Source organism: Plasmodium inui (assembly GCF_000524495.1).
Source record: "Plasmodium inui San Antonio 1 unplaced genomic scaffold supercont1.11, whole genome shotgun sequence".
NCBI lineage: Eukaryota > Apicomplexa > Aconoidasida > Haemosporida > Plasmodiidae > Plasmodium > Plasmodium inui.
The window spans coordinates 675,300-696,651 of NW_008481845.1; the positions used below are offsets into that span (position 1 = coordinate 675,300).

The window sequence follows — 21,352 nt, forward strand, 5'->3', positions numbered from 1 at the left end:
GTTTATCATTCTACAAAAATGTAGTTTCACACGCCCGTTTTCACTCGTCTCGGTCGAAGTGGAAAGGGCTTTGCGAAACCATAATAAAATATCCAACCTTTTTAAATGCATTTCTGCACCTGGCTGATTGCTAGATTGGCTTTACTCATTGTGTCCTACCGTCAGCGCTTTTTTGAAAATAGATGCACAGCAATTTGTAATTAATTTGATGTATTTTGCCCTTGCATCTACAGCGTCTTTGGCTCGGATCTGCGCATGTTTGGCTGCACCCGCTACATGATAGACAGGCCCATAGGACACATTTGATTTAATGTCTGTGCAATATTGGCTTCCCTATTTTGTTTCCATTTGGAATTTTTTCTTTTTCTTTTTGATGATTTTTAATTCATGCTGGACAGTGCAGGTAAAAAGCACATCCGGCAGTGTCTTCCAAATTTTGATACAACCCTTCAGTGTGGAGGGAAAAGCTCATTCGAACTTAGATTTGGTTCGGGGGGAGAATAAACGATAAAACATAATTTTGAGGATGTTATCGGTGAAAAAACAAAGGAAAGAAAAAAAAAAAAAAATTTATACGTTAAAATGGGAAGCCACTTTGGAGAAGGGTGGAACTGTGGAGACTAGGTAAAAGGAGGTTCCACGTGTAACTACATATTACGTGGTGTTAAATCTTTGGGGCGCATAATGCATAATGTCCTTACCATTGCGATGGTGAGTGTGGGTCCTCATTTAGCCTCATCCCCCATCAGTTGGGAGTACGCGTCAGAAGTTAACGACCGGATAGTTGTATGTGATACTACTCTTGATGACATTGAACAAGTGGGAATTTTCAATCGCCGCTGCGATTCTTTCCTTGTCGTTCAGTTGTTTATTTATGGAATGTTCAGAATTGTGAGACCCTGGGAATATGTATATATTTATCTTGAAACAGTTCGATAGAGAGAATTGTAATTTTATACTTATCATTAAACCTATTAGTGTAGCTAGGGAACAGTTTGGAATGGTTGGAGTAAAATATACCGTTACATTCTTTTCCTGCAGATTTACATAAATGTTTTTCTTCTCAATAATTTTTAAATTTTCTAATGTGTAGGAGTATTCTGGGTCTTTTATGTCCCTTAGCATATCATAAATTTCGTCTACACTGATTTGATCTTCATCGTAGTTTAGGTTGCATAAGTCGCTTGGGTTATATAAGTGCTCCTTTATCGTTTTCTCGTTAAGGATATGGTGGTTTTCCTCATCTTCCTTGTAGTTGTACAACACGGGGTTTTCGTTTTCGGGTTTGTAGCTGTTCATTTTGGGTGGTCCTGTAGGCAGCGCGCGGAAAAGCCTCAGGAGGGTGGCCAATTTTGGCTTAACATATGAAGTGTGGCATATAGGTATGCTTATACGTACCCTCGTTGGTGCCGCTAATTCACCCCGCTTCACCCGTTTAAATGTCAGCAGGGCTTAACCGTTTACTTCACTCCCTTCTGCGGATCTGTCAATTCCGCATTTTCGACAAAATGAGATTGCTCGTCCAAGATTTTCTCTTTCGCTTCATATTCTGCGAGATTGAGACGCAGCGCTCGTAAAAAGGGGAAATAGAATTCATCGACTTGGAGGTGCTCCTCCCTAGCCGTATGATGCAAATTTGGAGGATTAAAAAAGAAATTTAATCAGCTTGGAGCTCCAGAAGAAGAGGAATGAAGCAATTTTCTTTTTTAAAAAAATTATCACTGTGTTTACCAGAAGAAAATTGAGATCCATGATTTTCTTAATCGTGGAAAAAGAAAAAAATAAATACATATGTATATGTACGCAAATGTGCACATTACAGCACAGCGTAAAATGTACCTTCCCCCAACGACGCGTCCCAACTTTTTCATAGCAAATTTAATTCATCAAAATTGGTTTAACCAGATGCAAGTGCGGGCCATATCAAGAGTGTTTGGCAGTCATGGAGGTAGAGTTGCATTAACAACAGAGAACGTGCTGATGTGGCGAAACTGGAAGTGAAAACGCACAAATGTGAAGCAATAACGAGAAAATGTGAGAACGAGGAAAAAAGAAGCTTCTCAAAGGGAAGCCTAATAAAATGCGCAAATGAGCTCCTTTTTGCAGTCTGCACAGAGTGACTTTCTTCACCATCCCCTAACCATTTGCATATAACAAGTTATGCATTTCTGTAAATGACGCGTGCTCAGGTATATGGCGTCGCGCTCATGTACGTACAGGTTCGCGGCCAGATGAGTGTGCTTTGTGTGATGTCATGTACCCCCCGTCTGTCCTTCCTTTCCCATCACACAATGCGTGATTTCATTTTACTTTGTATTTCTTTCAAGACGCTCATTTCGTACTGAGTAACGTAGCTCTCAGGTACCAGCTTAGAGTCGTGGTACTTCAAAATGACGGAATGCACGTGCTTATACTGGAAGAAATCTGCATTCGCACATTTAACCAATTGATCGAGCTTAGGCAAGTTACACAAATGGAGGTCTACATACTGATCGTAATAATTTATCCCATTTGCGAGAAAAATGTAGTAAAATCTGTGCCTTTTAGAGTGCACATTTTTTAGCTCTCTGTATAGATTCATGTACACAGAATTGCGGACATCACAGATGGGGTTACTGTCACTCTCGCTCTGAGATAAGTACTCCTCTACTTCTCTTTCCAAATTGGTTATATGCTGAATTATGGACTTTGAAATTGTGCTAAAGAATTTTTTTAAAGTGTTTACTACGTTTTGCGGTGCATCCCCAGGAAAGTTACCACTGCTGTTGCTGTTTCTAGGATCATCACTTTTCTTTCGTGTACTCGATTCTCGTATGTCCGATTTATTATTACTGACGAGGTTGGCTCCCAAGAATTTTGCATCTTTACGAGGGCATAAAACTTTGGCCTCCTTTTTCTGGTTCATCATGAATTCTTCTTTCCCTTTGGGGACTGGACCTCGGATGGGCACCCGCTGGTTTGTCCTTCCTTGGCTGCTACTTATGAGGGCAGATGGACTTCCTGGTGGGTTGTTCCTATTACAGGGGGCTACTACTGGTAGCACTTCACTACTAATCTGGTGGACAATTTCGATGTTATTTAGGTTAAAAATGTAATTTATTAAATTCCATAGCAGGTAGTGAACTACGACGGATACGACTCCGTCGCAGCAGAACGTTAATTTTCTTTTCGCATCATTCAGTATGTTAATGTATAAATTCATGAACTGGTTCATATGCGTTTGGAAATTTGTCTGTAAATTTGTCTCTAAGCCTGTCTGTAAATTTGTCTCTAAGCCTGTCTGTAAATTTGTCTCTAAGCTTGTCTGTAAATTTGTCTGTAAACTTGTCTGTAAATTTGTCCGTAAACTTGTCTGTAAATCTTTTCTTGTTCCGATGTTGTAACCGTCCGTTGCGTTCCTTCCCCCTCCGAGCGCACTACACGCGTCGTTAACCAACTTCACAACTTCACTGATGTAGTTACTGCTGTCTACAAGTTCATACAGCGAATCGCAATAGACTAAAATTCGCAGTTCATCCACGATGTGCAGTTTTTGCTCCAAGAAGGGGAGAAAGGAATCCCATTCGGCATCACTAGGGTGGTTACTCATAGTACTGCTGCGCTGGGTATTGTTCTTCTGGTTGGTTTCTCCATTTGGAATATGAATGCACCCGCTGAACGTTCCCACTTCGCCCTTTTTTTCTTCCGTTGGGACCCCCCCCGATGGCATTATTTCTTCTTTCAATTTGGTAACCAAGCAGTAAAACGACTCAATGGAAATTATCTTTTCCGAAATGGCGTAGTGACACGTCGAGCTGTAAATTTTGCAAAAGTTATTTAAGCTGAGAGGTGGACAGAAACCAGCCGTCACAATGCTACAATTTGTTACGTTGTATTTCTGTTGGAAAGGGTGATGGGAATTTTTGTGGGTATCCAGAAAGTGATAATTATCCGTATTATTTCGAATTTCTTGAGTGTAAAAAATTAAAAAGTTGTACAAATGTTTGTACTTTTCTTGTTTCTTTATAATAAAAAATAAGTTGTTTATGCCTAACCTGTCGTTGTATTTTTTTAAGTCAATGAGGAGTTCTTCCAAGGTTTCCCTTTTCATAAAATAGCAGCATAATATGTACATGTAAAAATCTATTACTTTTAAGATGTACTGTCTTATTTCATCCTTAAAATTGGGCAGCAGCTCTTCCAGCATTAAATAATTCTGCAGCACGCTGATGAGCATGCTGCTACTGTTTGATAAAACGATGTCAAAGTTAATAATATGGAAAATTTCCTTCTTATTCACCATTTTGTTCGTCTTGTTTAGGTAGGCCTCTTCGTTCGTTTCGTCTGAGTCACGGTTGTTCGTTTTTTTTTCCACTACGAATAGATCACTATCAAGGGTGGTGGATTTACTGAAACGGGTGTTATTCCTCGTATGATTACTCAATTTAGATGAGAGCCAATTTTCGCATGCTTGGGCGTTCCTATCCTCGGGGGGCAGGTCCGTCTCGGAACACAACTTCTCTTCTAGCCTTTTGAAGTTAAAAGTGATTAGGGGATTTTCCGAAAAGGGGACATTCAAAAAATCATAAAACGTTTTCTTATATAGCGATATAACGTGAAAAAAACGAAATTTCTTTTTAAGGATGAATTGATTTATCCCTGTAGGTATGCGAACCCAGTTGTCTTTATTAATGGCGTCATTTAATTTTTTCCCATTAAGGTAGAAAAAGTGGGGGAAATTATTTTTAATTTTTTTTTCCATTTCTTCAAAAATGAGATTACTTTTAAGCAGATCGTAGAAGAATTGGGTTCGTTTTTCCTCTTCTGCAAAGCGGAAAGGTGCACTTTCATTCAGAAAATATTCCCTGCATATTTGTTCTACATCTGGTTGGTAATTCTGCATTTCCGGTTGACCCTTCTCGCTCGATTTCTTATCTACAATATGAGCTGCCCGTGCGTGTGCTTCTTCTGTGCTACTTTGTCCATTTTGTGCCTTCCCAATTTTGACAAATTCTGTGCATTTAATTTTACTTCCCAGTTCGTGAGCATCTGGATAGGTTGGTAAGTCCCCTTCGGGTCTGTTAATAACTTTTCGCGCTTGTGTTTTTATGTGTGTCTGGTGGTGTTCCCGAATATTATCGTGGCTTTTTTCTTCATTGGACAGAATTGGAGGGTTGTCATTTTGTTGTCCCTCCCGTTGGCTCTCCGTTACGTCCCCATTTTGATCCTCCCCTTTGTGGTGCCCTTCCTTTGGAAGAATTCCACGCGGGTTATCCACCCCCAAATGGTATATGCAACTGTTGGATGAGTTCCTCTGGAAGAGAAAGGAATTCAGGCAAAACATAATGGTGACCACTGCAAACCGGAATATGTAATGAAAACCAAAGTTTTCAAATTTCATATGTTCGATAATCGTTTTGAGCACTTTCTCTATATTTCTTAGAAACTTATTTTTGGCACTTATCAGTTTATTCGCATTGTCTAGTGCGAAATACAGGAAAGCCTCGGAATGGTCATAATGGATGCTCCTAGCTTTTAAATATGATTCAAATTTTTCTTTAATTTTTTGGGAATATTCTGCAAAGGTGCAATTTTCAATGTCAACGTTTTTTACAGTATCAGTTATTTGGGGGGAACAACTGTTACCGTCGCTCATTTGATAAAATTTTGAGAAAGTAGAAAAGCGTTTCTCGTTTCTATATTCGTTGAACAGGTCATAGAAGCTGAAGTTATCAGGGTGGTCTCCTCCTTGGAGGGAATTTCCTTCCAAGGTGGCATCGTCCAGGCTGTGTCCTCTCTCTAAGGCCGCGTCGTCCTTCTCTATCGCGGAGTCGTCCTTCTCTATCGCGGAGTCGTCCTTCTCTATCGCGGAGTCGTTCTTCTCTAATTCGTTATCCTCAGAATGTTGGCTCCGTGGCTTGCCATTTCGATCAGGGGAATCTCTTGCAGAGGTGGCACTTCCCCGATTGGTGTGGTGCTTCGGAAAATCGCTCGCGGCAGATACTGTGTCGTTTTTATTGTTACCATTAAGTGAGATGGTATCCATCTTTATCCCTTTCCCACCGCCGCTAGATGCTTCATTTTTTGCATAATTTACTAAATAACTGATGATGGAGTCATACTTGTTCAGGACATCAAAGACAATTTGGTATATTTTAACAAGCGAAAGGAAGCATCCCTTTTCGTTTAATTTTTGTACCAACTCGTTAAGAGGAATAAACAGAAAATTGTCTTCTTCTTGAAGTTGGTTTATGTCACTTGGGAGTTTGTCCTTTGGGTTATTCTCATTTGGCGGGGAGTTATTATGTGTGTTTTTATTACTTCTCGTTTTTAACTCCTCTGCATTTTCGTATGTAACACTAATCACATCGTTTATATTATAAGCATTATGTGGGATACCCTGGGATGTTCCTTCTTTTTGGTTAGAATGTCCACTCTGAGCGAAGTTTTTCCCGTGGTTGGGGATTCTTTCATTCAGAATTTGATGCACACTTGTGTTATAGAATGGAGGAGTATTATTAATCCCCTGTTCGTGCGAATCACTCGTTTTTAATTCACAATGTTGTGCTTTTTTTTGTTTGTCTTCTGAGCAAAATAATTTTTTTTCTTTCTCAAGGTATTGTGCGGTGGAGTTATACATTTCTTCCCTTTTGAAGTGCTTACTATTTTGTGCTTCTTTTTCGGGGGCATCTCGGTGACTTCCTTTTTGTTTGCCTTCACTTTGGTTAGGTCTGCTTCCGCCGCCCTTTTTCCTTACAATTACTAAGGAAAAAATGACCTGCTTTGAAATTTTTCGAAAGCATTGATAGACATAAGCTAGCAAATTTTCGATAAAATTGGAGGTTTTTTTTTTAAAAAGGAAGAAATAAATTTTGAAGGCTTTTTCTAACTGTGTTTGTAAATTTTTATTCCCATTATTTGAAAATAAGAATTCGACAAAATTTATCTGATTTTTTTGCTTCAATCTGTTGAAATAATCTATCAAATTTTTTCCCTTCAAATGGTGTATACAGTTAAGGTGGTGGAGAAGTTTTCCATGTTTGTTCAAGAATTTGGCTAGCTCGAAGTAAATTAGGGATGCATACTCATAATCTTTTCTTAAAATATTTTTAAAAATTAATTTATCATATATGTGGATGATATATATGGTTAAAATTGTTAAGTTTATTTTCTGGAATTTTTCCCTTCTCGTCACAAGATTAACTATGTTTAGACTTTCCTTATATTTCTTGTCCTGCAGAAATTTCAACTCGCTCGTATTTTCTGCTACTAAGTTTTTAATATTTGATATGAAGACTTCAATGTCTTTAATCTTATTGGACATTGTGAGGAACTCTATGTATTTTGTTTCTAACTTTTTGTATATGACCGTTTCGATTTCTTTCCTTATAGAATTTAATTTGTTTATAATTTTCATTATTTCTTCCCCATTGTACACATCATGTACTTTGTCAATTTCCTGTTCAAAGACAAATTTTTCTCTTTCCTCATACGTGTGCTGCATGTCTATCTTGTCAGTGTAGAAGTAGTCTTTTTTGTCTCCCTGTTTTCTTCTTATCTCTCTGTGTGCTTTGTTTTTCTCTGCTTCTTTCTCGTTTTTCTTTAGGTTTTTCACTTCGTCCCCGATGATTTTTCTATCATTCGTGGTTACGGGGGGCAACTCGCGACGCTCATTGATGTTTCCTTCCCCCATCTGGAATTCACTGAGCGTCTTTTTCTTATACACCTCCGCATCATCATTAGAGTAGAAATAGAATTCATTTCCGGTGAGGTGATTTATGCTGTTGCTTCTGTCGAACATTAAATTTTGGTTCTTCGGGGTTTCATCACCAGCCATTTTATCAAGAACTTGTGCACGCGTGGTGGTACGTGCTGTTAGCCTGTTGGTGTGCGAACAGACGGTTATACAATAGGCTCATACACGTTTAGGGAAACCTCATATGTGTTATTTCCATCTGTTCATCTTCTGTGGAAGCCCCTGGGAGGGAAATGAAGATATACGTCGCGCAGGTTGGTCTTAAATCAGTTGATGGAGAAAAGTCAGCGGTGCAGCGAAAAAGGGTTGACGTTGGGGTGCATAAATCAAACGTAAGTCCCCGCTTTCGCGTCTGTTTTTCGCTTTCCCTTTTATAAAATCTCTTTTATGTATGGCAGTAGCGGTAGGGAAACCACTAAAAATGTACATAATGAAAAGAGGGTGGAAGAGAAGGAAAAATGTTCAGCTTCCATTTGGAAAATTCAAATGCCCCCATTTATCTGTTCATTCTTCTGATATGCAAAATGTATAACACATTGTTTACCTCCTCCTGCTCGGAATTATTTTTTCATATGTTACTCAATATAGCAGCTCTAAGAGAGCAAGCAACTGTGGAAACAACAAAGAAAAAATAAAATAAAAAAAAGAAAAATTTCGTGACAATTTAGCTAAAACGGAGTAGTAGGGCTTACAGACGGGGAATACTCATTCACCCACTTATTCTTGGGACAATTATGAAAGTAGCAGAAATGGGAGAACAATTTTTTTGAAAGCGAGTGGAAAAAGTACATACATACACGTACACTTCCAGAATGACTTATGCGTTATGAAAAATAAAACAGCATTCTATATACATCTTTTTAAAAAAAAAAAAAAAAAGAAATGTACCTCTTTAGAAGGTCCTTTGCCGCACATATGAGGAAAGTGAAAATACCTCTACACCTCTCCACAACAGGTAAATCTTTTTAAAAGCTTGTTCAAAGTTCAGTTTAATATTGAATGTTCTACTGTCATTTAGAGAAGCGACGAGAAGGACTTTCAAAGTACGTTTTATATTCAAAAAAATGGTAACCCATGTAAGGGGAACAATTATGTAAAAGTGGAGTTATTTTAAAAATCTCATTACAGAAGCTTTCTTTTTTTTCATCCTGTTTGTGAGTTGAGACTTATCGAGCGATTTTAAGGCTGCCAACCCAGCAAGGCAAATATCAGTAGTGCATATGGTAAACAGCTGGGAGGGAAAAGAAGCAGACTGTGGGAGCTATGGAACATTTCTTCACTTGAGAGAAATAACAAAGAAAGAAAAGGAAGGAATAAACTTACAAGATAATCTTTTCATCAGTCGCTGATATGCCGTCTCATCCTTTGGGAGATTAAGTTCATTCAAGTCGTACTCGCGCATGTAAATTAGGAGGAGTATATACGTATGTTGCAGTGTTCTCCTTGCTATTTTTGAGTGTTGCTATTTTAACCCGAGCATCTCACAATTTAACACCCCCAATTTGCGTCTTGCGCGGAACAGAGACTGCAGTGAACAGAGATTGCTCGGAACACATTTACATGCATACTTTACATTTCTGTTTAGTCTGCGGTAATGTTGCAAAGGAAGGTACTTAGCCGAAAAATTAACAATTAAAATTTTCTGTTGATGAAGTTTCCCCCTTTTTTTTTCTGCGAACTTTTTTTTTTTAAATAAACAGCCTTTGTGATATTATGAGACTGCCATCTTTGAAGCTAATTTTTATTCCTGTCTTGTTTGCAACATTTTGGAACAAGTTGAAATCTCAGGTAAGAAGGGAAACACCTTGAACCGGCTTCTGCGCACATGTAGATAGGGAATGCATATGTGTAAATACGATATAGTTTATATTTATTTTGCCACCATTTTTTGTATCATTCTATCAGAAGAACAAGGCAACTCAACCGTTAAATGAGATGCCGACTAATATGTCCGAAGAGGAGAAGGAAGAAATATATGAAGAGTTTGTGGAATATGATTTGAACAGAGATGGTGAGTTCATTTTATTAAGCATGTTCGACGTGCAAGCGTTGAACGATGTGGCACACTTTGAACATGCTCAAAAATGTGCACATCCACTTTTGTGGTTAAATTGTGCCATGCTAGAGGGCGTGAAGGTGTTATTATGCGGAAGGGACGAACAAATTGGCATAATTATTTTAAATCCACTTCTACCACCGTCCTTATTTGTTCCGTCACGAAGCGGCAATTCCAGTTGCGAGTAGATGCGGGTCTCCTGGTTTTGCGTGCATATGCAATACATGTGTGTGGGTGAGTGCGCATTTTGTGCACTCCTTTATGTAACGATGTGTTTTTTTTTCTTTCTAAGGACTAATCGACGCAGAAGAAATTATCTCAGTTCTGAAGAATATGAAAAAACCAGACTTTATAAAATTTTTCACCAGAGTAGACTCAGACTCCTCAGGAACGAGTAAGACGGCGGGGGTTATGTTTTACGTGTATGGGAATGTTTGCCTTTTGCAGAAATGCGCTCCTGCCTTATCATATAAGCATCTTATGTAATAATGTTTTTTTTTTTTTTACAGTTTCGTTCAGTGAATATATGATATTTGTGAATTCAAACTAAAACGTAGGGGAGGTAAAGGAGAAACACATCTCATGAGAACAGCAGGATTTTACAAAGCTGCGCAGTTCCTTCCATATCGTTTTAACCAAAGGGGAAAAGATTAGCTCATTCAGTGGCGAAGCTCGTTCATTCAAAGGACGCGTACAACCCTACCTGAGTACTGATACATGTATTAATCATGTTTGTGTCTCTGCCAGTGTCCATCGTGCGATTAATTAATTGTAAAATTTTGCGAATTTGAAAAATATGCAACGGAATAAAATCAAACAGAAGGCGACGCATTTAGACTGATGCCAAAGAAATGGGCCCTATAAGGAAGTACATATGATATAGATTCTTTTTTGGAGGAAATAAGATGTAAAGTTACAAAATTCCATATTTTTTTCATCATATGGATGAAATATAAAAGGTAAGGAGAAATTTTGAAGAAAGCGATTTAACAAAGGAGGGGGATGGTCCACTTTTCGCTATATCACCAGCTCGTTCAACTTTTGAATTAGAAATTCCCGTAGGAGTGCCCACAAGTTTTGCGGGGACATTTTTGACACTACAGATAATGCGGAATGGGATAAAATTTTACTTCCCAATCTCTGTAGCTTTACACGTGTTGGGGGACGAAAACAAGAACCTACTTTCGCTTAACGCGTTAAGCTTAACAATATTTTGTGACACTAAAATTTGTTATGAAAAAATGGGAACGGCGAAAAAAATGTTACAAATGGAACACATTATAATGTATGTTTTAACTCGCTTTCCTTAAAAGAAAAAGAACAAAATACACAAAGGGTAAAACGTGCGGGGAAGAAAAAACCTTTTTGATATGACGCAACTTCCACTTCTTTCCGTGTCAACTCCATGAGGAACAACACTTATATGAAAAGGGTGCAATTCGTTTTGTACATAGAGGATGAAGAGCAAAAGGAAAAATTCCTTTTTTCCTTGCGTGTACAGAAAAATGTACACATTTTTCACTTTATTTTCTAATAGGCACATCAAAACGTGTTAGACCATGTGCCCACTTGTTCATTTGTCGTCTAAAGGAGGTTAAATTTTCAACGCAAGTATTGTGCATCCGAATTTTAAGTTAATAAAGTTCGCCTGGATGATGAAACATTATCTCTCCATCATATGAACACTATAAAGTGAGGAAAAAACATGAACAGGAGAGAAAGTTTCTGAAGAATTTTTGAGGAGGGTTTGCTTTACGTCTTTATTCACATTTCTTTATACAGACGGAGTAAAAGTGGCTATTAAGATTTCTTTTTTAAACGTCCATGGAATAAATTTAGCCTCTGCAACGTTTAGCAGTAGTATTTATGAGCTATTTGTGAAGAGCACACCAAGGGAAAAAAGTTGCGCGTATGAGGTAGGAACCTAATTTAAAAAAGCTAAAAATAAGAGAAATCATTTGATTTAATAGTATGGCTTCAAAATCATATATAATATTTTGCTTCTTTTATACGTCATATATTTCAAATTTTGTATGAAGGTGCACAATTTTGCTTTTTCTTGAACCTCTGGCCTTATATTTGTGAGGAAAAAAAAATCCGATGAACCGGAATCGAACCGGTGACCAACAGATAACCATTACAACTACAGTCTGCCGCTCTACCAACTGAGCTATCATCGGTATGTTTATAATATATCCCCTCATACGTCATAATATGATTTGAAAGAATATCCTATGATCTAAGGTATTACTATCACGTGTAACACTCTCCTCGTATCGCTTTTTGTCGTTTTTATATATGGGGATCCTTTCTCTCGGTTTTTAGCCGTTCACATGTAAATGCCAATTTGGCGTAAAATTTCATTTGGAGATGGAAGAGTTCTTCCAAGATATCATTAAAGATGTATTAACCGGATAATGGTTTCTCTTTTTTTTTTTTAAATGTTTTAAACAATTTCCAATTGTGCGTATACATATTTGTACCTATTTGCATATAAATTAGCCTACCATGGCGTGGGACAAAAAGAATGGGTTATCCTCTTTGTCCCTATTTGCCACTTGGTGGGAGGGGGGATCCTTGCATATTTTTATGACCTCCGGGTTTAACCTTTTCTGTGGAGAAGATGTCAGCGGGTACTAGCGGCCATGGAGCAGCAATAGGGGTAAATAATTCGTTATGAACATTTTCATGTACTTCTTAGTTTTACATTCGAGTAATACTGATTAAGGGCGACTAGCTCAAGTGGTAGAGCGCTCGCTTAGCATGCGAGAGGTACGGGGATCGATACCCCGGTCGTCCAATTTTATTTGAAATATGGAAAAAAATTTAAATAAAATAACCTTAAAATTTTTTGATTCAATATAGTTATATATATTATAAATTTTAAACTAAGAGAATTTTTAATATAAATCAGGAAGCTTCATTTTTTACTTCTTGCTAGTTTTGCAGAAAAGAAAAAAACATGGAAAACTTTTTATCATTTCTCCCAATGAACAAAATCTATACATAATAAATGTACAGTTAATTTCTATTTCTTGGTAATCACTCTACGCGAGGAAAAATGGATTCTCCTTTCCTCCAATGGATAAACTTTTGCAAAATTTGAAATGGTGTATGTGGTCCTTATACACTGCTATATTATTACCTTTGTTAAAATTGCCTTAAACAAGGGAGTGTTAATGAAATCCCTGTGCAGCAAAATAAAACGGAAAATTCAAATATGTGTCAATATTGCTAGGGAAGAAGTGTTCTCCTTGTGACTGCAAAATATTTAAAAAGGGATTGGCAAGTCGTTGCTTCTGCTTCCTTTATGGGGAATAAATGTTCATTACGGATTTGCAATACATCTCTACACACACATTATGAACATTTTATTCACTTTATCTGCACCTTTTTTGTGGTTACAGCTGTTGCTTGTGCAGTTTTTACTTAACGGAGTGTATGCCCCATGTAGTCTCCTTAAACTGGGTTCATTAAACAAATAATCTCTTTTTGCGTATGTTGCGATGAGGATTAATATAGGACGGATGCAAAATGTACACAGCCCATGAAGTCGCAACAGGCTACATAATTAAGTAGTTTCTTAACCAAATTAAAAAAAAAGAAAAAAAATACGTAATTTTCTCAGTGTGGTGAACGTGTGCATAGGACCTCCCCCCTTAGGGGGTCACGCCGTTAATTATTTATGTTGGGTCTTTAAGAAGGTTTACTCATTTTTATCTCAGTTTCGTAACCATTTAGTGTTTCACTTTTTTCACCCCTCCGATGATATCCACCTCCCAAACGTTTGGTGGTTCCTCTTTTTTCTATACGGGGGTTAGTCAAAATTTGTCCTATGGGAAAATAAATAAATTTCCTCTTTATTAGACGTGTGAACAATGAGATATGAAAAATGAAGGAAGGCAAACAAAAAGAAGGAAAAAAATACTTTCATCCATAGAAATATGTAAAAACGTATCCACCTTAAAATGGAAAGGGAACATGTTCGATGATGTCACGAACGATATTTATGATGAAGCCCCTGATTGAGCTAGATAATTTTTCCCCCATTTTAACAATTTTGATGGCAACATGGATGAAAATTTACCTCCTCTATATGCATAATTTTATTCGAAGTTGCACAAATAAAAAAAAGAATCAACTCAAAAGCATTTCACTACATCAGCGGAAAGAGCGAAGTCTTGCCCTTTTGTTTCCATTTTTGAATTTTAAGAAAAGGTCTCCTTAAAATACAGAAGCATTTATAAATTTTTGTGGACATTCCTGAAAGAGTTCGACTGCTCAATTGCTGGACTACTAAATTAAATGATTGACAACTTTTTAAATTTTATGACAAAAAGCGATAATTACTCTTTTTTTTTTGAGAGATCCTCGCCGAAAAAATCGGAAAAAATAGAAACACCAAAGCCCTGGGAACATTTCTGTAAGCCGTAGGTTTAAAACAGTTTCCTACAAAAGTAAGTACATTAAAATGTTTGCTTAACAGCCTGCTTCACTGTTTTGACATGCTGCGCGTAATTTGGGAATGCCCCCAATTTATGAGAATTACGTAAAAGTGCTTTTCTTTGTGTATCACCTTTTCGCCATGGCTGGAAAATATTAAATAGCAGAAAACAACTTGACTGTGAGAAAAATACGCCTTAAAGATGCGTCAAAAAATTGGTCAAAGAAATCGTCAGAGAAGTGGTCAAAGAATTGTATATCTCCGTTAATCTATCTGACGATAACCATTTAAAATGTGGTAAATTTGTGTAGCATAATGATTCTTCATTTTTGCGTGCGTTTTTTTTTTTTCTTTTGCAGACTCATAGAATAATTCTGCCGTACAGGATATTTTTACCCATTTATAATTTCAGAGTAATAAGTGTTAATCTTTTTGAGAAAAGTTAACTTACATCACAGATCTGTAGACACCTTCTTTTAAAAGATATATATCCATGAGGCGAGTTAAGAAGGCGAATTATGCGTACTGCACGGTTTCACGCGGAACGATAGAAAAGGACTCTCAGTGCAATGATCAATGAACCTGTATAGTCAACACGAAGGATATTGATAAATGAATGTATCCATATTTATGGACCCTATAGCTGCCCCTTCACAGTGTTATGAACATTTGCTGAATCATTTTCCTTCTTATTTTATTATACCGTTCTGTTGAAGTTCCAACTTTGTCGACATAGTAACTTATACATCCCGTTCGCGACAAAAAGACCTATGTTGCCTGAATCGGGGGGAAGGAAAAGAAATATTGATGATATTTAAAAATTTTTCTTTCGTATTAGATGTTAAAAATCCAAGCACTGCATTCAGAAAATTTGAGCATTTCGTCCCATCCTGCACATGAAGTACTATCAAGTGACCATCAATTTTTAAATGATATTTCGACTACCTCTAATACAACCCCCTTTGTTAATCCTATTCGCCCTGATGATTATATTTTTTATACATTACTTTATATATACATACTTCTAGCATTTTGTATTTTAATGATGTTATTACGTGATTTAAAAGAGTGCAGATCTAATAACATAGTAATTCTAAAATATCGTCAACACGGATGAGTGTTTGTATATACAGAGACCCCTGCGGTGTGTTATTCTCATCAGAAGTCTTATCCCAAATAAAAACAAGGGGAAGAATAAGAACAATTAGAACAATGAAAAAAATAGGAAAAATGAGAAAAGACTTTTTTACAGAAATGCAATTTCACAATTTCCATCTAGAACAGTCCCAACCGAAAAGGCAAAAGACCAAGGCAAGGACACTACATTCCCCCTGACATTCTGTGAATAAAGTACAATAACAAAAAGGCATTACAGGAGATTATGATCATCTGTTTTGGAAATGTCCTATATGACATAGGGAAAAGACTCTACAGATGTTGAATGCATGTAGGGGCACATTTTCCCCCCCGCGTTTGAAGGCAAATTTTGTAGCAAAATAAAGTGAGTGATGATCCCAGAAAGCTAGATTTTTCTACCCCGCATCAGATTGTGAGATATCCATAAGTCGATTTAGATCCTACAGATAATATTATTTATTTGTTCCTTTTGCCTATTTTTTTTTTTTTTTAAGTCACTTAACTCTTTAGCCTGTTTCAGATGACTTAACCGAAAGAAATGTTTAGAGATAATTGCTAATCACACGCTTCCACCCACAGTTTTTACCAATACGGAGTTTTTAGCAATACACAGTTTTTACGACCAGACGGTGATGATTTGTGTGTAGGAACGTGGATTACGAGGTATACATCTCCAGATGCATATGCGAGTGCATTTTTGTACAATTCCGTTAGTATTGTATTTTCATATTTGTTTAATTTATCTATATATAGCGCGACTAGATGCCAGCGTCTTTATAAGTTGTTTCAGAGCTCCATACTAATAATTAAAAAAACAAAAGAAATACACTCTAAGCTCAACGTACATAGCATAAAGGATAAGGTTAACACTATAAAGCTAAAAAAAAAAAGCACCGCTTTATAAGGTGATAAAAGAAAAACAAAAGAAATGTAATAATATTTTGAAGCATTGATTTGCACCTGCATGGTTCGCTTCGAACACATGAAATATGTCATTCGACGCTGGCAATTCACAGAGGCGCGTCTTCCTCTTGCTCATAAGGGATATCTTGCTCAATTGGCTTATGTGGGTGCTCCTTGTTCCATTCCGAGAGTCCTGGACATTCGGATGCTTCCAATTTTTCATATGCTTCCAACGCCGCGCCTTCAGGAGGTCCAGATTGCCACCATTTAATAGTGAAAGCTTCTCCTTTCCATATAACTATAGATCCATTTTGATAATCAGTGTTAAAGTAATGAGCCGCCTTCCCGTTGCACGCTTTTTCATAACATATTTTGACCAAGTCCCATTCATATCTGTCAACACCAGGAGCACGGGTTGAGTATGACCTAGTTTTCCATATTGCTCCATTGTGCTTGTAGTACACGCCTGATTTAGACACAACAAGTCCAGAAACATATTCATCTATACTGTTACAATCATCAGGGTTTTGAGTTGTGACTACATCTTTTGGTGCTTCTACCTGGGGGTTTAAATGTTTCCATACATTCGTGAGGAAGGCATCTATATCATATGATCCGGTTGGCAACTGTTCTTTCATAAACAAGTGCCATATTCCTACTCCGTCTGCTCGATTGTGCTTATGATTTTCGTCATGAATCCTTTTTGATACTAATTCGACTAATGCTCTGTCATCTGGGCTGAACCCACCTCGGTTGTGTTCTAATGAGAATCCTAGCAGAACTGTGATGTTATATTTCAATCCGAAATAGAGATGCGATAGATACATGTCTAGCATTATACTTGGGTTTGTTGTCTCTAAGTTGTAAGTCTGAATAAATACAAGGTCAATTTTTTCCTTCGCTGTGTTAAAAATGTTGACAAAAGTTCCTGTAGAGAGCATAGTCGATGCTTTGTATAACTCTTCGTTTTTACCCATTTGTTGAGACAAGTAGTTCGTGTTATATGGAGAATCGTCGTCTTTGCAAAATGTTTCATTTACCGATACACATGATAATGCTGCATTGGATGATCCCGATATGGATATTATTTTGTCTTCTGCGATGCTACTTCTTACCAAGTTGATTAATTTAATATAATATTCTGAAAAGTCTAGTTCGTTTAGATTGTTAAAGCTGCCATGAGGTTCCCAGTCAATATCTACACCATCTAAATCAAAATCTTTCACAAGCTTAACTATTTGGTCCATATAGTCAATATGTTTTGTAATATCTATCATGTACGTTTCTCCTCCTAATGATAGAATTAAGATGATGTCTGGGCGAGCTTTCCTTATACGCCTGATTTCGTTTAGCATCACTCCGTAAGTTTCATATTCGAGTCCATGTTTCCTTACTAAAAATTTCTGCTTTCCGTTAAATGGTCTAGATACATCATAAAACATATTTATACGAGCAAAAGCAATGTACAGTATTGATACCATTGGGCTGGAATCGGTCATATTTTTGGCTCTATCTCCTTGACTATTCCATGAACCATAATATCCTGCAATTATTCCTTGTTTTCTTTTTTTATATTCTTCTAAAATTTCTCTTGGAGGTTTTCTATCATGGCTACCTCCGCCTGTTCCGCTTCCTCCTGCTTCCGTTTCACCCCCGCTGCCACTTCCTGAACCGCTGCCACTTCCTGAACCGCTGCCACTTCCTGAACCGCTGCCACTTCCTGAACCGCTGCCGCTTCCTGAACCACTGCCGCTTTCTCCTCCCGGTCCCGTTTCACTCCCGATTCCGCTTCCTCCCTCAGTGGAATTACTGCCTGTGCATGTACATTCGCAAATGAATTTTCTTGACTCGTCCGTGTATAAGCCAGAACGGGATGAGTGGTTGTGCGTTTTGATCAGTTGTACTTTACTTTTGCCATCCAAGATCATATTTAATTCATGATTATCTCCTCTGCTATTGCTGCCCTTAAGGCTTACGGAGTGGGCGCAGTACAGCACCGAAGCAAAAATTAAAAAAAGCGACTTGAAGGTATTCATTTTTTCCAAGAATAAAGAATTGTAGAAAATTTTAATGAGACAACTGAAGAGGCACAAAGATTGACGAAAAAAATAGAAAAATGAACATGCAAAGAAGAGAAAGATAAACAAGTTGAAAATATGTAAAAAACGGAAAATTTGAAAGGAAAGTATTAAAAAACGGAATACATGTATGGACAAGAGACAGAATGATAAACTTAAAATAAAAAACAGGAAAAATAAAATAAAAAGAATTAACACAAAAGAAACAAATAACAATTAAATAAATGAAAATTAAGTTAAATTAAATTTAAATTAAATTTAAATTACATTTAAATGAAATTAAATGAAAAATGTAAAGACAACAATTGTTAGAAATTTTTTCCTTCGTCTAGCTACAAAAACAAAAGAGAACTTTTTTACAACTGAAAGAAGTTGTATCAGAAAAAAAAAGCTATATCGAAATGACTATTTAAGGAAAAGCGGCGAAGAAGTGTAAAATATCCATAGGTATCCTTCAGCTAGCCAAAACCTTTGGACAGAAAGAGATAGAAAGAAGCTATATCCAAATGACTATTTAAAGAAAAGGGGCAAAAAAATGTAAAATATCCATAGGTATCTTTCACCTAGCTAAAAACTTTAGATAGAAAAAGAAAGGAAAAAGCTATCTCCAAATGACTATTTAGGGAAAAAGGGCGAAGAAATGTAAGATAGCCATAGGTATCTTTCAGCTAGCTAAAAACTTTAGACAGAAAAAGAAAGAAAAAAATTCTCTCCAAATGACTATTTAGGGGAAAGGGGCAAAAAAATGTAAAATATCCATAGGTATCCTTCAGCTAGCCAAAACCTTTGGACAGAAAGAGATAGAAAGAAGCTATATACACACGGCTATTTAAGGAAAAGGGGCGAAAAAATGTAAAATATCCATAGGTATCTTTCAGCTAGCTAAAACATTTGGACAGAAAAAGAAAGAAAAAAGCTATATACACATGGCTATTCATGAGGAACAGGCAGGAGAACAGAAAACATCCGTAGAAGTCTTTGAGCTAGTGAAAATATATATAAGAGGAAAGGAGAACATGTAACCTCCAGCTATAGCTAATAATGGAAAAGGAAGGAGCACATTTAAGAGAATCTTAATTAACTTTCAACTAGCTGAAGCCTTATAAGAAAAAAGAAAAAAACGGTTGCGTATAGCTACATTATGTAGAAAGAGCTAGACGTAAGTTCAAAGAAAAAAGTTTATATATGAGAGATAGAGGACTGTTCAGATTTCCCACACTACACTGTAGATCGAGGTATAATTCTTTATAGAAGTCACAGCGCATATTATGAATAGCGTAAGATGGATCTACCTAAATGCAAAATAAGTTGATCATACCCAGGGTGGCGAAGAATTATTGAACGTTTAGACATATTCATAGTGTGCCGCGGGATGCCGAGTATCATTAACTTCTGCTTGTAGATAAGTACGTGTTAATCGTTTCAGATATGGGAAATATAGATAAGCGAATTTTTTACATTTTTTCCAATAATAATGTTCTTAATTCCATCTATTTTTGTTAATGAAGTATGTTATTCCCTAAAGAATTCAGCACAGCTGAAACTGTGTATACATTCCACTAAGGGGGATACAACTGTGCGCAAAAAATAGCATGTATTGTGGGGATTCAAAAAATGCTTGTTCGTTAGAAAAGTGTGGGATAATTAAATTCCATTAATAGAAAAAAAGGATCGAACTCCATAACAAATTTTAGTAAAAGAATTCACCATTATAATTGTACAATTGTTATTTAGGCTGCCAATACTAACGGTTTAGGAAGAGTAATTATCTAAAATTAACGAGCGTTTTATTTCAGTTTTAACAATGGTAGCAATATTAGACCTGTCTAATGTTTAATTTATTTCTTTTACATTAATTATGATTAACTAAAAGTAACTATGAACGAATTAAGTCGCGTAGAAGAGAGTAAGAATTTTCATATTGTGATCGACGAAAATAACTTGTTATACGGTTCCAATAAGCAGTGTCCTATGCTTGTGTGTGATCTGGTGAATTGGTACACGTATCAGGTATTGCCATTATACAGCAAAGTACTGAGATTTTATTAAATATCCCTATTTCCCTTTTAAGTTTATTATAAAGGAGTTAGCACCCAGGAGAATCGGAAAAACGTTATGAAAAGTAGTTGCTATATAACTTCATTTGGATCCTTTAAACTTCGCGTTTGCGGAAACAGAACAATAAGAAAAACAAGAAATAACAGACCAAAAGAGTATTGGATACTATCTAGTTCGAGATCACTTAATGAAGAAAATTGACATTTTCATTATTTGATTCCCGAGTATACCTATTGTTTGTAATTTGACTGGAATTTCTATCGAATTAAAGAGAGGTTCAAAAAATAAAAATAGTTCTACAAAAGTTTTTCACTTTCGATTCCAATTTTTTCCCGAAAGATCAGGTCCCGCAACCCCAAAAGAAAAACACGAAAGCAATATGTACATATTATTAGCAATGAATTATGTATAATATAAATGAACACAATGTGATTTAGTATATAAAGAGATTTCAGGAATTTTTTTCGAAGAGGGGGGACTTAATATGGTGCCATGCAGAAATAGTTCTTATACATGACCTCATTTCGCGGACAAATTTTATATTTTTTGGGCTTTAAAAGGAAACTGGAATATAATGGGAAACAACTGGCTTAAATGTTTGAGTTTCGCATAAATGGTACAATAAGACAACCAGGAAAGATTAAAGAGGATGAAGTTGGAAGCTTAAGAATAAACATTTGTGCTCTCTAGTGTTTATTTTACGGTTGACCACCATTGAATGAACATATAAAAAAAAAAGAAAATATATGCACAAACCCAATTCGCGTCGGAGTCATAATTGGAATAAACTGAAGGACGTACATCCTATATAAAAAAGCAAGGATTAAGTAAATAAATAAATAAATATAGACATTGGGAGAGGCTCTTGTTACAATTAATTTAGAAAATGGATTCAATCGAAATGTAAAATTTTATGAATGTTTTTTTTTCCTATGTGTTTA

General features: G+C 36.5%; 4 protein-coding genes and 2 non-coding genes across 6 annotated transcripts; 2 read left to right on the top strand and 4 right to left on the bottom strand.

Moving 5' to 3' along the window:
- Positions 1-762: 762 nt before the first annotated feature.
- Positions 763-1,299, bottom strand: C922_03032 (hypothetical protein; the record flags this gene model as incomplete). The annotated part of the gene is made up of 1 exon (XM_008818626.1): positions 763-1,299. One exon carries the CDS (start codon positions 1,297-1,299, stop codon positions 763-765), a length of 537 nt encoding a protein of 178 aa, XP_008816848.1.
- Positions 1,300-2,284: 985 nt separating this feature from the next.
- On the bottom strand, positions 2,285-7,816 carry C922_03033 (hypothetical protein; the record flags this gene model as incomplete). Its single annotated transcript, XM_008818627.1, has 1 exon — positions 2,285-7,816. The coding sequence occupies one exon, from the start codon at positions 7,814-7,816 to the stop codon at positions 2,285-2,287; it is 5,532 nt and encodes a 1,843-aa protein (XP_008816849.1).
- Positions 7,817-9,448: 1,632 nt separating this feature from the next.
- On the top strand, positions 9,449-10,277 carry C922_03034 (hypothetical protein; the record flags this gene model as incomplete). Its single annotated transcript, XM_008818628.1, has 3 exons — positions 9,449-9,523; positions 9,641-9,746; positions 10,084-10,277. The coding sequence occupies 3 exons, from the start codon at positions 9,449-9,451 to the stop codon at positions 10,275-10,277; spliced, it is 375 nt and encodes a 124-aa protein (XP_008816850.1).
- Positions 10,278-11,887: 1,610 nt separating this feature from the next.
- C922_03035 lies at positions 11,888-11,971 on the bottom strand. The gene has a single exon. It is a non-coding gene; the product is annotated as a tRNA-Tyr (tRNA).
- Positions 11,972-12,518: 547 nt separating this feature from the next.
- On the top strand, positions 12,519-12,591 carry C922_03036. Its single transcript has one exon. It is a non-coding gene; the product is annotated as a tRNA-Ala (tRNA).
- A 3,791-nt stretch (positions 12,592-16,382) lies between these two features.
- Positions 16,383-18,311, bottom strand: C922_03037 (hypothetical protein; the record flags this gene model as incomplete). Its single annotated transcript, XM_008818629.1, has 1 exon — positions 16,383-18,311. One exon carries the CDS (start codon positions 18,309-18,311, stop codon positions 16,383-16,385), a length of 1,929 nt encoding a protein of 642 aa, XP_008816851.1.
- Between the last annotated feature and the right edge of the window lie 3,041 nt (positions 18,312-21,352).